General features: G+C 56.0%; 1 protein-coding gene across 5 annotated transcripts; it reads left to right on the forward strand.

Moving 5' to 3' along the window:
- Nucleotides 1-5,660: 5,660 nt before the first annotated feature.
- On the forward strand, nt 5,661-16,508 carry RAD9A (RAD9 checkpoint clamp component A). 5 transcript variants are annotated; one of them, XM_084630395.1, is made up of 12 exons: nt 5,764-5,904; nt 11,434-11,640; nt 11,900-11,970; nt 12,275-12,409; nt 12,916-13,030; nt 13,546-13,645; nt 14,531-14,640; nt 14,908-15,014; nt 15,106-15,170; nt 15,425-15,547; nt 15,815-16,010; nt 16,244-16,508. In XM_084630395.1, the coding sequence occupies exons 2-12, from the start codon at nt 11,607-11,609 to the stop codon at nt 16,346-16,348; spliced, it is 1,161 nt and encodes a 386-aa protein (XP_084486521.1). In that variant the 5' UTR covers nt 5,764-5,904; nt 11,434-11,606; the 3' UTR covers nt 16,349-16,508. The 5 variants fall into 5 exon arrangements, with proteins under 5 accessions (XP_084486519.1, XP_084486520.1, XP_084486521.1 ...); XM_084630396.1 differs by having other exon boundaries at nt 5,792-5,925; XM_084630393.1 differs by lacking the exon at nt 11,434-11,640 and having other exon boundaries at nt 5,661-5,904.
- The last annotated feature ends 282 nt before the right edge of the window (nt 16,509-16,790 follow it).

The raw sequence follows: 16,790 nt of genomic DNA on the forward strand, positions 1-16,790 counted from the left end.
GCCCTATCACCAGACTTTTTATACTGTCTCCAGACTCCATTCTGCATGCAATTCAACCCCATTTTTAAAGCTTCCCACGGGCTCACTCCAAGCAACCATCCACTCATCTGGCACCAGACTCCTCTTGGTCTCTTGGCCTCTTGGACAAGTCTTCTCCTGGGTACCTCCTACCTAAAATCCCATGTTCCTTATGCAGAAGCCTCCCTTGATCCCTCTTCCTGACTCTCTCCTCACTTGGGAACATCACAGGTAGATTCTTTAATTGTGAAGCACTTTGGGAGACAATTTGTACCAAAAACACTACACAAAACACAGGGAAGTTCAATGGGTCAGGGACAGCCTCAGGCCCTGCCCATGAGCTGCAGGCCAGCCATGAAGATGGAGCTTATGTGCCATGCTGATGGTTGTTTTAGAGAGAGATAGCACAAGAACCAGGAGTGCTATGGCTATATCAGGCCCTGCCTGTGGGTTCTAGGCCCGCCATGAGCTGCTCTTAAATGCAGATGGAATGTCCAGAGGCCCTCCATGGAGTGGCTCAGTCCAGCCATGGTGATGGGGCTCTCAGAATCAGGGATGAGACAGCCATGTGATAGCAGGCAGTCCCCAGAGGATGTGTGTCTGAGCAGCCTGCTCCCAGTCTAGCCTGTCTCTTCTGCTTGGCGGCTGCATTGTTTAGGACTTTGGTCGTCTCCATGGCACTGGACTGGGACATCCTCTGCGTGGGAGGGGATACTCACAGAGCAAAGGGCTCCACCTGGCCAGCTTGGCTCAGTGGGTAACACACGCCTTGGCAGGCTGCCAAGCTCTCCTATCCCCTTGGCAGGCGAGCTGAGCTCCTCTTGCCCGTCCCCCCAGGCGCCTCGCTCCTGGGCAACGTCACAGGAAGCATCGTGGGCGGCTGACCTCACCTTCTGCAGAACATGAGTTGCACATTCGCCCTCCAGCGGCGCCATCAGCCAGCCAAGCCTCCCACTTGCTGACCTTTCCATTGGCCTCGCTCCCATCCCTGCTCACTGCACCTTCCCACCCCTTCCCACTGACCCTGCCCCCGCCACTCTCCTGTCTAGACTGTGCCCATCTCTCCTTCCTTCTCATCCATTCCCCCCCCCCGCCCCTACCCATCTTTTCTGCCTTCCCATCAGCCTCTCTCTTCTCTCTGCTTTGGGCGACAGTTGAATACCCCAGAGCTCCCTCCATGGCATTATCCCACCCCTGCAGGAGTGGAAGTTGAGTCCATAGGTCCCCTTGGAGATGGGAATCAGAGAAAGAAGAGCGGCCTCACAGTGAGACATGTAGGGACATGTGGGACAGCAGTCTACAGATACCCTACCTCTGAGACCAGGCAGCCAGACGCTGGAACCTCTGCAGAGGGGAGATTTGGAACTCTGGTGACCCTTCAGTTTCCTACTTTAAATCCTCCCCAAGCCTCTAAAATGCCCCCTCCCCCAAGTGAGAACCTGGGGCTGGGATCTCAGGGGCCCAGCCCGCAGCTCTGTCCCCTCCCACTTCCAAGGGGATTCCGGGTGGCTCTGCTGGGAGCCAGCCAGGGGATTTCTCCACACACAGAGCAGGCACTTCGCTTCCTCATTTCTCAGTGCAGTGATAAGCACCTGTCACCCCCTGCTGGGAAAAACATGAAATGCAACAGTTTGCCAGAACACAAAGACCAGCTGTGTCTGTCTGTCTGTCTCTCAAAACAAAGCCCACAGAAAATAAATAAAGATCTATATGGACTGGCTGCTGCCTTGGTCAGGACAGTCTCTGCAGGGAGCCGGTGGTTCTGGAATGTATGTGACTTGACCCTGAGTGAGTATGTGTGTGGGGAGCATGATGGGCAGTGATGGCTGAGCCTGAGAGGGTGGGGTGAGAGGGTGGGGTGTGGGAGCAGTACTGGAGAGTGAAGGGTGACCTTGTTTGAGTGTGGAGATGCAGTACTGGGGAGCAGTGGTACAGGGGCTGTCCTGTGAGAGTATGGTTGATGGTGCTTGGGGGAGCTGAATGTGGGGGAGATCAGTGCTGTGGAGCAGCAGGAGCTGACCCTGTGTGAGAGTGGGGAAGCAGTGCTGGGGAGCAGGGGGTGCTGACCCTGCGTGAATGTGGCATAGAGAAACAGTTCTGGGGAGCAGGTGATGCTGACCCTGTGTGATTGCAGTCGGGGGGGGGGGGGCGCTGTGCTGGGGAATAGGCAGGACTGACTCTGTGTGAACGAGGAGTGGGGAAGCAGTTGATGGTGGTGCTTGGGAGAGCTGACCCTGTGTGAGTGGGTTGGTTGGTTTGTTGAGAGGGCCGCTCTACGGTGAGACTGACCTTGTGTGGGTGTGGGAGTCTCCCCCAGAGGGGGTTATAGACTCTCCCTGACCTAACTTAAGGGCTCCACAGACTCAAGCCCCACCACTCATCGCCTAGTGTTAGCCTCCCCTGTGTCTAGTCAGTGCAGGATCTGGGAGGTCAGGATAGAGGAGGGGAGGGGTGCACATGGCTTTGGACACTGCAGAGGTGTGTGCATCACGATCCCAGCCAGCTGTGTCCTATCCACAGCTCCATAAAACTCTGAGCCCCGAGGCCAGAGATCCTCATGGGGATGCTCGCTCCATAGGAGCCCAGTTGCTGTTCAAGAGCTGGAACAGACACGCTAAACACCAAATCTGGTTCTTCTTCTCCTCTTGGGAGGAAGAGGGGCTGTGCCAAGAGCCTCTTCCAGGGGCCACTGATGTCCAGTTCCAGTTCTTTTCCTCCTTCTGAAGGCTAAACCCAGAGCCCATTGTAGGGGCACAGGAATGCAGTTCTGGTTCTTCACCTCTCTGCAGGACTGCACCCAGAGCCCATTCTATGGTGGGCACAGAAATCCCATATGTAACACATTTGGTGGGTCTGAGCCCAGTCCCCAACATCCACAATCCTAATGGGCACCTCCTAATGGGCTCCCAGCAGAGAAGCCAAGGAGTTACTGTACCAGAGAGTTATTGAGCTAATTCAGGGACGGTGGGGACTTGGCCCTCCACCAGCTTCCCTGGCTGTACCTGTTCTAGGGGATTCAGAGAGGGCTCTGGACTCCAGGGTTCTCACCTCAACCTATCATCCCCTCCATTTCCCCCCTCCTCCAAAACTAAGCAACACACCCTAAACATATTAATCAAAGAGAGATGGGGAAAAGAAAGGAAAGGAAAGGAGGTGGGAAAGAAAGGAGGAGCTGTGGGATTTATTGCAAGCGAAGAGTGGTAGCATTAACCATAAGGCCACTAACTTGTCTTAAATAAAGATAATTTCAGCATCTCTCCTCTGGCTCTGGAGGGGGTTAACCCTGTGGTTCTATTGCTTAAATCAGGATCAGAGCTCCATTTCATGAGAATACACAGACATCACAAACACAGAATAAAGGATGGTCCCTACTCCCAAGAGCTCCAATCATTATTAAAAGCCAGCACAACAAGTGAACATGATGGATGCTAGGAGGGTAGTAATGAGGGATTCTTGCAGTTACAAAGTCTGACAACAGGCAGGTCCCACATGAGGTATTTTTTTGTTAGAATTCCCTATCAAACCAGATCCCTTGGATTCCCTCAAGGCTCCACCCCAGGAACACATGATCCTGGGCTTGCTGCCCATTATTTTTAGAGCACTTTATTTATTTTCCCTTTCTGTACAGACTCTCCACACCATGGCCCTTTACCCAACATCATTGTTCCCATCTCAGACCGTGGGCCAGTCCCTCAAGGAGTGTAATCCCCATCTCTTTGCTGGGGGCCAGGATGGGTTCCGAAAGCATAGGGAATCCACTGATCAGTTACGTAATGCCTGCTTTGATGTCCCCACCTGTAAGGATACCAATGGGGCCTGCCCGCTACCTAACTCCCTACTTAGGAGGCCTGTCACTGGGGACTTCCTTATTGCTATTGATCTTTTGTGTGGAAGGTGCTCAGATATGATAGTGATGGACAGCAGGCCAAAACTAGATATCTCACCCATCCAGGAGTCAATCTCCCAACACTACAAAAACACTCCCAGAGTCTGGAAATGCTGAAACCCGAGGGGCTGCTCAGCTAAAAGGAACCTTCATGTAGAGCTGCTGAGAGGGGATAGGGGGCTACCAGGGCCCTAGAAGCCTGGCATCACAGAAAGGAGGGGACAGAGGTCGGCTCCATTACCAGTTGCAGTTTGCAGCAAGAAGTACCTCTGGCATAACAGTCCCTTTGTGCTGCACAGAACACCCCTTGGAGATAACAGTCAGAGCTCCCGTTTCTCAAGGAAACAAAACTTCCTGTTAGCCCCATAGACTCAGCCCAGTGACAGGAGAGGGAACCAGAGGCTAGTCTGGCTCACACATCACCAGTAGAACGGTTAGATGAGCCAAGTGCTCTTGGTTACACTTGGGCAATCTAATGAAGGCAATGGGGTTAGGACTGTGTGGCTCACATGGGACCAGGACCCAACGGTGATGAGGGGGAGGGGAATGTGGCTGCACGTGGCTCACCTGAGGGTGTGACCTGAAGGTCACAGGACAGTTTGGGTGATGACTGCACAGAGGTCAGGATATGGCCTGCCGAATCATTCTTGCTGGTGATGCTACAAGGCGGGGAAGACCTTAGCATAGCTCCCAGCTCCTGGGGAGTTTGAGGCATTTGTGTCACTGAGATGATGAGTACAGGGCCCCAAGAGGTGGGTTTGACAGTCACTCACCAGAACAGAGCTCACCAGAATCGTTTTCCTGTGCTGTGATGGGGAGGCCGCGAGGTCCTGCTCAGCTAGGGCACAGGGAGGGAGCTTCAGCCCCGACAAAGGATCCTGAGCTGGGAAGGGGCTAGGAAAGCCCTTGCAAAGGCTCCTCCTGGTCCCTTTGCTTCTTGTCCTCATCCTCTGCATGAGCAGCTTGTGCCCAGATGAGGTGCCAGTGCCGGGGCATGGCTGAGCGGCCACCTAGATCATGTGCCACAAAGAGGTAGACTGTGGTTGCCCATGGAGACCACAGCTTCCAACAAACCTGGGGTAGCAAGTGTGGGACCTGGGGAGGGAACCTGAGCCTAAAGTCTCCAAGAGGAGAATGAGGTGAGCCCAGAGGGCGGGAAAGAGTCTGGGCCCAGGGGAGGAGACTCGGGGGGGGGTGTTTGAGTGGGGGCCAGAGGGGCAGCCTGGGCCCCAGGGGGTGGGGTATCTCTGAGATGGGGCAGGGAAAGGAGCCTGAGTCTAGTGGGGTGTGTCTCTGAGCTTGGGAGTGGGTCTCTGAGAGTGGGGGAGGGAGCCCGAGCAGGAGCTGTCTCGGGGGGTGGGGGCAATCTGGGCACCAGGGAAGGTCTGTGAGGGCAGGCGGGGCAGGACCTGAGCCAGGGGGTAGCAGGGGAGGGAGCCTAGGCCGGGGTGAGGCTCTTGGTTGACCCGGCACTCTACCTCCTGCATTCGAGGCCCCATTGGCTGGTAGTTCTGTCCCTCTCTCGTCCCAGCCAATCAGCGTCGTTCGGCTCCTCCAATGGCAGGAGGGGACGAGCCCACCAGGCGAAGTGGCCTGGGTGACGCGGGGACAGCCAGAACAAGGCTCCACCCAGGGAGCTCACGTGGCCTCTAGCCGGGCCGGCGCGGCTCCTCGCTGGAGACTTTGTCACGCGAAGTGAAGAGCTCCCCCTCCACGTGACCCGTGAGCCAGTAGGACAGGCTAAGAGGCGGGCCGAGACCGGGCTCGGCCAATGGGAAGACGGCCGAGGGGAGGGGAGGTGGGTTGCCCAGAAGCGGCGTCACGAGTGGCGCGGGTGCTGGGCGAGAGCATCCGGAAGAGGCGCTGTCTCTCCAGAAGCCCGGGCGCCTCCTGTTCGGGAGCTGTCCGGCGAGTGGCGGGCCGGGCCGCCCCGCTCTGCGCTGGGGTCGCTGGAGATCGGGCAGCACCGAGCAAGGACGGGGAGCGCGCCTCGGGGACAGGTGTGATGGGGCGGAGCTAAGGTGGGCGGGGCTAAGAGCGGTGTCTAAGGCAGGCATGATTGCTCATGCATGGGGTGGCTTGGGGCAGGATTTGGTAGGGTGTGTTGGAGTGGGGCAGGGTACGACAGGGTGCAGATGGATAGTGTGTGGTATGGGGATGGGATGGGTAGGGAGGGGAACAGCATGTGGGGGTAGGACAGGGTGCCAGAGGTGAGGGGAGGTGGGAGAGGGCAGGGTGCTGGAGGTGGTGTGGAAGTTTGGCAGTGTCTGGTGTGGGGTTGGGACAGGACAGGGTGCTGGAGGTGGGCCAGGGCAGGGGAGCAGTATGTAGGAGTGGAGTAGGACAGGTTGCTGGGGGGACAGTGTGTGGGGGGCAGGGACAGGTACTGGGGAGGTGGGGGGCAGTGTGTGGTGGGAAGGACTGGGCGCTGCAGAGTCTGTTGATGCCCCCAGCAGCGGCACACCTGCACTGACAAAGCATCTTCCCTTTCAGTTCTGTTTCCTTGCCTGGGTGGCTGCTCTTGTGCTGGCGGGATCAATAGGCCCTTCAGAGTGGTTTGGATGGGGATGCAGATGGAGAGTTGCAGAAACTGACAGTAGGGCTGCAGGCTCCATGCTAACAAAGCGAGCTGTAGGGAGGTGTGGGCTGGGACCCTCATCACCTGCCTCCAGTCCCAACTGCAGGCATCCCTGTTCAGTCTGGCCTTGGTGACCAGTGTGGTTAGTGATATGGACCATGTCCAGTCTAGGATTTAGGGGAGGGATGGGTTAAATCATAGAATCATAGAATATCAGGGTTGGAAGGGACCTCAGGAGGTCATCTAGTCCAACCCCCTGCTCAAAAGCAGGACCGATCCCCAATTAAATCATCCCAGCCAGGGCTTTGTCAAGCCTGACCTTAAAAACTTCTAAGGAAGGAGATTCCACCACCTCCCTAGGCAACGCATTCCAGTGTTTCACCACCCTCCTCGTGAAAATGTTTCTCCTAATATCCAACCTAAACCTCCCCCACTGCAACTTGAGACCATTACTCCTTGTCCTGTCCTCTTCCACCACTGAGAATAGTCTAGAACCATCCTCTCTGGAACCACCTCTCAGGTAGTTGAAAGCAGCTATCAAATCCCCCCTCATTCTTCTCTTCCGCAGACTAAACAATCCCAGTTCCCTCAGCCTCTCCTCATAAGTCATGTGTTCCAGACCCCTAATCATTTTTGTTGCCCTTCGCTGGACTTTCCAATTTATCCACATCCTTCTTGTAGTGTGGGGCCCAAAACTGGACACAGTACTCCAGATGAGGCCTCACCAATGTCGAATAGAGGGGGATGATCATGTCCCTCAATCTGCTCGCTAAATGGGATTAGATTAGCTCAGTCTCACTAACTCAGGCATTACATTGACTGGCTCAGTGTATGCTAAACATCTAAAGTGCAGTTTGTTTTTTCTTGACTAGGTGTTAGGTTAATCACTGTTATTTAGCCATCTATCTTCCTAACCTGGTGTAGCCAGAGCCCAGGAAGAGGGTGCACCCAGCTCGCTAAGGAGACCTGCAGCTGCTGTGAAAATGGCAGGAGTTGCAATCAGCACAGGACAGAAAGGCTCCCTGGAGAAGGAGGGGGCTGATTAAAAGAAGGGGAGAGGTTAGGAACGTGGGCAGTGACTTGCAAAATGAGGCACTGAATGGGCAAGTGCAGCTGGGACACCTGAGAGGGATGATCTGCCAGCCAGAACCTGGCTGGGAGATGGGACAGCCAGAGTGGCCAGAAGGAGCTGGGGGAGGACACGTGGCAAAGGAGACCACCTGGGTCTGTGATGGGATGAGGCTGCAGGAAAGGCTGGTGCAGGTTGAGGCTGGTGTGCGTCTCCCACAGCAGGAACGGAGCCCTGTTCTTTGCAGAGCTGAGGCAGTTGGGATGTTGTGTTTGGGAGCTGGGTTTCTCGGAACCAGAAAGGGATTGACAAACCCTAGGGCATGAGAAGAGCCACAAAACAGTACAGGGAGCTGGAGGGGGAGACTCCAGAGAAGGGGGTGGGGGGGCAATCGGCCTAAGGGCAAGGGAATGAGCCCCCAGGAGGGGGAGGGGTAACATGCAGGGGCAAGATTAGGAGCTCCAGCAGGGGACTAAGAAAGTAAATCTACCTCCCTTGATTCTTCTTGAAGCTTCAGTCTGACAGGGGTTCTCCTTCACTTCCCGCTAGGCACTCCTGTGTGGCTGTTCAACAGCTGCCTAGCCCCACCCCAGAGGTGGCTGCACATTAGTGCTGGATAAGGGCAGGGCCGGTGCAACCATTAGGTGAATGAGCCGATCGCCTAGGGCATCAAGATTTGGGGGCGCCAAAAAGCGGTGCCCCCCAATTTTTTTTTTTTTACATTTTAAACTTGTCTTTTCTCTGAGCATGGGCACTGCCTGGCCGCCGCGCAGCACCGGGGGACGGACCCTGGGTGCAGCTTTCACTGTGGCGGGCGGGGCAGCACTGCGGGCAGTAGCAGATTCATCATGGTGCCAGGCCCACACTCCGAAGGGGCCCCAGCGGCCACTCTTCTCCGTCCCCCGCCCTCCCCTGCAGGGGCAGAAGCTTGGTGCTGGGGCTCTGTTCTACTTCAATAAGGCAGGCTGTGCCTGCAGCCTAGCTCCTCCCCTCCCCCGCCTCTTCCCCCAGCGTGCTGGGTTCCCACCTCCCCCTCTCACTCCCTCTTCCTCCCTGCCACCGATCAGCTGTTGCCAGGGAGAGGGAGGAAGTGGAGAAGAGGCAGGAGCGGGGCCTTGGGGGAAAGGGGTGGAATCGGGGTATATCCCCTCCAGCCCCCTGCCGTGAGCCGCTCAGGGCAGGGGGCTGGGAGCATCCCCATGACCCTAGCCCACACCTCCAGCCCTCTGCCCTGACCCCTGCACCCCCCACACCTCCCAGCCTTGACCCCTGCACCCCCCACAAATACCCAACCCCCGCACACCACATGCCCTGACTCATGAACCCCCCTCACACACACCCTCAGTCCTGACTCCTGCACCCCCACATATACCCAGCCTGCCCACCTCATGCCCTGACTCCTGCACATCTCCACCCCCAGCAGGGACTAATCCTCCCCCCATGACCCACTGTGCTCATCTTGCCCCTGGCCCCTGTCTTGCTCCAGCTGGGGATCAATCCTTCCCCCCCACCATGCCCAGTTGTCAAGGTGGATAAAAATCAATGACTTAAAAAAAATGGATTTTTTTTTAATTTAAATCGGATTTTTGAGGGAAAAATCCATCTAAAGATACATTATATCTTAATTAAAACTATGATGGAATAGGGATTATAAATTCTAATTCTATAGTATGAGACAATATATTCATGTAATGTTTAAGAAAAGTTTTGTAAATGATTTCTAATAGTTCATGGATTAGGGACCCAATCTTATGGGGTTCTGTATAGATTATTTATGTTAATTTTTCTATCTACCCAATGGGACTCAGTGCTCAGTCTAGAAGATACCTTCAGAGATGCTTAGTTTTGCAGTTCTCAAACTGTGGACTTGTGTCTCCAGAGATAACACGGTTGTTAACAGCAAAAATGTTTTAAATAAATAAATTAATGTATAGAGGTGAGAAATAACAGACCTCAACTCTATTGTCCCTCTGCAAATTTGTGTACACAGGGTCAACCCCTTACCTCTCTTTAAAAGTGAAAGTTTCAAAAAGTTCAATGAATAGAAGAATAGAATTTGGGGCAGAATAGATCTGGACAAGGAGAAGAAGTCTGGAGATAAATGAGAGAAGTGAGGGACATATGCTTTTTTTTGTTAAAATATTTTATGTTTGCTGTTGAAGAAAAAAATCAAAGACTACATATCTTTTTTTTTGTTAAAATATTATAAATGTTAAAAATCAAAGACTACATATGCTTTTTTTTGTTAAAATATTTTGTTTGCTGTTGAAGAAAAAAATCGAGACTACTTAACGTTGTTGTTTTAGCTAAGTAAAACAATTTAAATGTCTTTCTGGTGATGTTCTCCTCCTAAAACAGCCTGGCAAGAAAATCCTCCAAATATTAATGATTAACCTCTTGAATTGAAGATAGTTCACCTCCCAATGACTTCATAAATATCTGCTCCAATTATCTTTGATAAATGAAATAACCAAACAATCATTCATTTTCATCTGAAAAGTTTTCAAAAATAAATCATTTAAAAAATGTATAGTGTGTACCTTCTAAAAATGAAACCTACATCTATCTCTGAGTTGTGAAGAATATGTATTAAGGTTATAACAACCAACAAGAATGCACTTTTATGTAGAAACCCATGATTAAATCAAGTCTTTCTAACTAGTGATTTAAGTCATGATTTAAATCAAATCCACCCTGCCTGCTGTGTTCTTGGCCCGGCCTCTTCATTCCCCAGAGGGGCCCACAAAAAGTTAATCCAGCCCTGAGGGGAGCCGGGCCGGCCCCCTCCAGGGTGGGGAGCACGGGGCCTGGCCTGCTCTGAGGCGGAGCACAGCTCCTACGGGCCCACAAGATGGGCCAGGCTTGTCCCGCCTAAGGCAGGACCCTTCGCAGAGCAGGGCTGTGGCAAGACCAGATGGGAGCTGCAGGCGGGCGCTAGGGGGATGGAGCGGGACTCCTTGCCCAAAGCCTGAGGGTAAGGGATAGCTCAGTGGTTGGAGCATTGGCCTGCTAAATCCAGGGTTGTGAGTTCAGTCCTTGAAGGAGCCATTTAGAGATCTGGGACAAAAATTGGGGATTGGTCCTGCTTTGAGCAGGGGGTTGGACTAGGTCCCCTGAGGTCCCTTCCAACCCTGATATTCTATGGTACCTGGGTACCTGCCACTGCCTCCCCGTGTGCCCCCTGCAGCCTCAGTGACCCCTGCCTGCCCCCCTCATTCTACATTTGGCCCAGGACATTTTTAAATTTCTTGGGGCAGTTTACCCATCTCAGGATTTCTGTGGGAAGTGCTCACCTGGAGCCACAGCTGGTCAATGCAGAGACAAGCAGGCACCATGAGGCATTATAGTTACCAAACATGGAAACCTCCCCCTCTGGGTACCTAGAATGTGTGTGTGTGCGATGTCATTTTCCTCGTCATGCGCAGCCATCACCCGTTCTGACAGATTGTTTTAGTGCTAAGTTGACTAGTTTTCGGAGGTTGTCGACTGAGGCTAACTATTTTTGTTGAGTTGTTTCAGATCTAAGACTCTGGCAAGTGCTGCTGCATCAAGTATTAACTTTGTGTCAGTTGTGTGTGTATGTTCAGTGTTTGAGTGTATATGTTTATGTGCGACTATGTGTGTGTAGGTTGTTGAAATTTGTCCTATTGATATTGTCATTGCCACTTTGTACCGTAGTGAAGCAGTACGAGGGGAGGGGAAAGGAGGGGAAGGGGGGGCGCAATGTGGAAGTTTTGCCTAGGGCGCAAATATCCTTGCACCAGCCCTGGGTAAGGGATCCCTGTGCATACAGGGGAAGTGCTTTGGGATCCTTCAGGGGAAAGGAACTAGAGATGTGCTGAGTTGATTATTCAGGGTGGTGTCTCTCCCATTTCTTCCCAGCATGTTGTACTGATTAGTCCCTGGAAGAGGCCCCAGTGCAGCACGCAAGGCACAGACTCTCCCCACCACAGGGCTGGATTATCTTGGGGTTCACGGCGCTGTGACCGGGGTTAGAGTTTGACACTCTCCCCACCCAAGGGTGGGAAAGAGCCCAGCTGCATCACTCTGTGGCCATGAGGTGCCTTGTTACCGGGGGCAATGTCAAAGGTGCGTGCAGGGCTACCAGCTGGGCATGGGGATGGGGAATAGGATGTGAGGCCTTTCCCCCTAAGGGTCACTGGCTCCCATCTGGCCCAGGGCAGAGGGACTGGTCTCAGCAGGGTGGGGAATGGGACACGGGGCCTTTCCCCTCTAGGGGGCGCTGGCTCCAAATGGCCTTTCTTCCTGCCTCAGAGAGCAGGAGTTTAGGGGAGTTGGGGTGGGATGGGTCTGGCGCAGGGTCACTGTCTCTCTCCTTCCCCCCCAGTCATAGGGAAGGCCGTGCACTCTCTGTCCCGCATCGGAGACGAGCTCTATGTAGAGCCCACGGAGGATGGGGTAAGGGGGGGTTTGTTCTAACTGTTGGGGGGCACCCTTCTGATCTGAGGGGGAGGGAAGAACTGAAGGGGGTTGTCAGCAGAGGACAGGGGTGTCTAATCAGGGTTTGGGAGTTGTCACTGAGCTCCAAGAGGAGCAAGCTGGGTCGCTCTCTGGTTGGTTATGGGGCTGGCTCTCCTGCGGGGGGGTTGGTTGGTGATGGGGCTGGCTTTCCCATGGGGGAGGCGGAGGAGCTGGTTGGTGGCGGGGCTGGCTCTCCCCGTGTTGGGCTGGTCGGTGATGCGGCTGGCTCTCCTCTCCACAGCTCTCCCTGCGTGCTGTGAACTCTTCCCGCTCAGCCTACGCCTGCTTCTTGTTCGCCCCACTCTTCTTCCAGCTTTACGAGGAAGGGAACTTGGACCCCGATGGGGAGACCTTCCGCTGCAAGGTCCTCATGAAGGTGAGGCTGTGGTGCCATCAGGGTGTCAAGGGTGGGCCTCAGAGGGATGCCCCAGGGCATAGGGATATCTGGGATATGGGAAGCCCAGCAGAGGGCCCTGGCTCTATGGTGGGGGAGTAGTCCATTTGCCCAGGGAGAGCTGGGCTCAGGGCTGTGCCCCTGGCTGCACCCCTGGCCTGTGCTGTCTCCTAGCAGCCTGTGTGCCTAGTTCCTGTGTCCCAGGGGCTCGCCTGCAGGGAGCAGGAGCTTGTGACTTCCTTTGCCCTGGGCAGTGAGTGCAGCTGGCACAGGGTGTGGTGGGGGAGTGAGGAAGGGATTGGGGCTTGGGACCATCCTGTTCCATGGGAAAGAATCTTGGTGTGAATCTGCAGGAGTCCTGGGTTCTCTCCCTGGCTCTGGAAGGGGAATTGGTGTCTCATGGTTACAGCAGGGGAGCTGGGAGCCATTTCCCCAGCTGTGTGGCGGGAGGTGCAGGTGGTGACAGGGTGGTGTCTATGACCCCCTAGTCCTTCCTGGGTGTGTTCCGCTCGCTGCCCTCGCTGGAGAAGACTGTGGAGAAGTGTCTGATTTCCCTGAACCCCCGGGCCAGCCGGCTGGTTGTCCAGCTGCACTGCAAGTACGGTGAGTGCACTGCTGCTGGGGAGCCCTCTAGTGGAGTGGGAGGTGGGGATCTGGGTGGCCCTGCTGGGACAAGAAGGGGTGTCCAGGAAACTCCATTAGCAGGGTGGGGGAGGGAAATGAGGGAGCCCTCCAATGACAGGGGGCACCTCAGGGGTCCAGTGACGGTAGCAGGGGGCCTGGATGGAGTGAGTTTGGGTTGGAGGGCTGGGGCAAGCGGAGCTGGGGGCCAGGTGGGCAGAGGGGGCCCTGCAATGAATGGTACTGGGAAGCGGAAGGGGGCCTGCAGGTGGGCAGGGCCAAGGGGTGAGTGAAGCTTTGGGGGCGGGGGTGTGTGTGTGTGTGTGTGGCAGTTTCCAAGGGTCAGACCCTCGGCCTGGTTCCCTGTTGAACACAGGGCCAGGCTGGTGAGGTGCATTGGGGAGGATCTGCAGGGGTGGGTTCTGGGCTGGTGATGGTCCTGATGCCAGGGCAAAGACGGCCCTGGCCCTGAGCTGCTGTCCCGATGCCCTTGCCAGGAGTCACCAAGACCCACAACTTGTCATTCCAAGAGTGCGAGTTGCTGCAGGCCGTTTTCAACAAGGATCTGTGCGCCAACATGCTGCGCGCCCCTGCCCGGTGAGTGGCCTCTGCCAAGTCAGGGGAGAGGAAGCAAAGCATGAGGTATAGCTGAGGAGTTCACAGCCTTTTTCTTTCTGAGGCCTCCCTGCATGCTATAAAAATTCCAGGGCTCAGTGGGGAGGCCTCCAGGCTTCAGCTACCAAAGCAGGGGCGTCTTCTGGGAGGGAGGGACATGAGCCCGCTGGGGCTGGGACTCAGGGGCTTCAGCCGCAGTGTCAGGGGGGATCTTGGGACTGTGGGCTTCAGCCACTGGGTGAGGGGAGGAGTTCTGGGCTTTAGCCCTGTGGGGCTGGGGGCTTCTGCCTTATGGGGCACCAGGGCTCGGCGCGCCAGGCTTTGGCCCTGCAGCTTCACTTCTGGCTTTAGTCTCGCGGGGGAAAGGGACTTGGGGTTCCGGGCTTCAACTGTGGAGCCCGCAGACCCCTGAAACCAGTTCGCGGCCTCCCTGGGGTGCTGTGGACCCTTGGTTGAGAACCACAGATATAGATGAGGGGAGCGCAGAGAGATTGGGAACATATGCTGGCTCCCTTAGGTGCTAGTTTGGGGTGGGAAGATCGGGGGGGCAGAAGCGGTCTCTCTGGGGTGCAAAGTCGGCATGGAAGAGGTTGGAGGTTCGGGGGGGGCACAGCTGGCTCTCTAGGGCGCTAGGTTGGCACAGAGAGGGTAGGAGGATTGGCGTCACAGCTGGCTCTCTGGGGTGCTAGGTTGGCACAGGTGGGAGGATCGAGGGGCACAGCAGGCTCTCTGGGGCAGTAGCTTGGCACGGAGGGGGTGGGAGGATCGGGGGTTCAATTGGCTCTCTGGGGCGCTCCACGGAGTGGGTGGGAGGATGCAGCTATGTCTGTAGGGTGGGGCTCACAGCTCGCTCACCTCTGGTGGCAGGGTGCTGGTGGATGCTGTGGTCCATTTTCCGGTGACACTGGCCGAGGTGACGCTGGGGGTCAGCCCTGCCGGGAAGGTGAGCTTCCGCAACTACCTGGATGAGGAGACAGGTGAGCCAGCCCACCCACCATGGGCTTCATCCTAAAGAGACACAGCACGGCCCAGTCCTCCTGCCATGGGGCTGGATTGGAGCTGGCACCCCCTAGAGGGGAAGAGCCCCATGTCCAACTCCACAAGCCCTGGTGTCTGGGCTGGCTGGCATCTCTGGGGCGGGAGGTTTTGGCAGCTGTTTATGGAGAGTGGCCGGTGGGTCCTGGGGGGTGGCTTGGCAGTGTGGGGACACCAGGAGGCTGATGCTGAGCCCCCTCTGTCCCCAGAGCCCAGCAGGATAATGGTGACCGAGCTGTGCCTCTCTGAGGATGAGTTCCAGGATGTCCAGGTGCAGCAGCAGTCCCATGTCACCTTCTGCCTCAAGGAGTTCCGGGTGAGCAAGCAGGGCCCCCCTGCCCCCCAGCTCTTCTGCTCTAGCCCCAGAGGGTGAGGCTGCCTCACTGACCCTGTCTGTCTGCCCCTAGGGTCTCCTAAGCTTCGCCGAGTCCTCCAACCTGCCTCTCAACATCCACTTCGACTCCCCCGGCAGGTATGTCCAGGCCAAATGTTTGTGGGGTGGGGATGCTCCCTCTACCTCAGTGCCCTGAGCTGGCTCTCTCCAGATGGGATCACGTACTCATTGCCACTCACTCCCTGCCCCTCTGGATTGGCTGGGGTCGCATGTGGACTCCCCAGCCTCCTGCTGTAGCTCTCTTTTTCGCTCTGTACACACCCTCTGCTGTCCCTGTAGAGTCTTGGACCGCCCCTCCCAATCTGTCTCATCCCCCTGTGCTATCCCTGCAGGCCAGCCATCTTCACCCTGTCAGACCCCCTGCTGGAAGTGCACCTGGTCCTGGCCACCCTGTCAGACCCCAACAGCAGCTCTCAGGTCCGTTCCACAACCTTGCAGGCTCAGCCGGCCAATGGGTAAGCAGGGCCCTGTGGGTTTGAAAGTAGCATTCACAGTTGTCATTAGAGTTCAGAGTGAACAGCCCCATCAGACTAGTTGGCTGCCACCTCCCTCGTAGAGCTGCTGTTGCAGGCTGTCTGCAGACTCAGGTAGCAGCTTCTGTGGGGAAGCCTAAGGGTGGGAGAGCTGGGTTACTGGGCTGGCCACAAGGGGGAGGGGTAAGGACCCCATCTCCAGAGGCAGGGTTTGACTGTGGCCCCAGCCCCACTCCCTTCTCCCCACAGTGCCTTTCCCCTGGCTACTGCTGATGACTTCACAGCCGATGATATTGATTCCTACATGATTGCTATGGAGACCACATGTGAGGAGGGGCCAGGGCTGCCCTCCAGCCCCACCTTTCCCCAGAGATGCCCCCATCCGTGCGGTGCCATGGAGAGCGATCTGGAGGTGGCTGTGCCAGGGACCCCCCCCCAAAAAAAGGTATGTGGTGGTGACTGGGGGGGTGCCCTAATGTGGGCAGAGGCATCAGGGCTGTTCTGTGGAGGGGAGCTGTGTGGACTCCCAGTTGCTGGTGGCAGGGGTGTATGGGAGCCTGGGGGGAATGGGACCATGTGGGTGGAGGGGGAGCATGGGTGGAGAGGGAAGCTGGGGAGTCCTCTTACCCCGCCCCCATCTCTCCCCCCTGCCCCCACATCCTGCTGCATCTCTTTCAGTTCCGCTCCTTGTTCTTTGGGTCGGTGCTGACCCAGTCTCAGGCTGGGACCCATCCAGGGCCCAGCCAGGATGTGCTGGCTGAGGACAGCGAGGGAGAGTCCTGAGAGGTCACCTTCTGCAGTGTGGCTCCAAGCCCCCAAGAACCTGCATGGAGAAGCTGGACTTTACAACCCCATTACCTCTGCTGAAGCAGGGCTAGGGATGCTGCTTCCAAGCCCCTGTGAAGACATTGCCCTGTAAATAAAGCTTTTATAATAAAACATGCTGCTGCCTGCAGGGCTGCTGCTGGGGCTGAAGGAGAAGCTCTGCTCCACCCCCAGCCAGTTGGCGGGGCTGCGGGCAGGATCCTTTCCTTCCCACACCTTGCAAAAGCTAGGCCAGGCTGTTCCATCCCCCCAGTGCCTCTTACTGTAGCTAAGCTAGCTGGTCTCCCTGCTGCTTGCCTAGGTCCTTCTTGCAGGGCTGGTGGGTTTGAGGCTGTGACAGGGGCTGTATCTGCCCCAACTTGCCCTGCAGGGACTGTCCTCGCTCAGGGCAAATTCCTGG

Source organism: Lepidochelys olivacea (genome assembly GCF_965140295.1).
Source record: "Lepidochelys olivacea isolate rLepOli2 genome assembly, chromosome: 6".
NCBI lineage: Eukaryota > Metazoa > Chordata > Testudines > Cheloniidae > Lepidochelys > Lepidochelys olivacea.

Coding starts and splice junctions, on each gene's coding strand:
- RAD9A (XM_084630393.1), top strand. CDS start 5,676: ATGGGAAGACGGCCGAGGGGAGGGGAGGTGGGTTGCCCAGAAGCGGCG. Junction 15,015..15,105: donor TCTGCCTCAAGGAGTTCCGG/GTGAGCAAGCAG, acceptor GTCTGCCCCTAG/GGTCTCCTAAGCTTCGCCGA. Junction 15,171..15,424: donor CACTTCGACTCCCCCGGCAG/GTATGTCCAGGC, acceptor CTATCCCTGCAG/GCCAGCCATCTTCACCCTGT.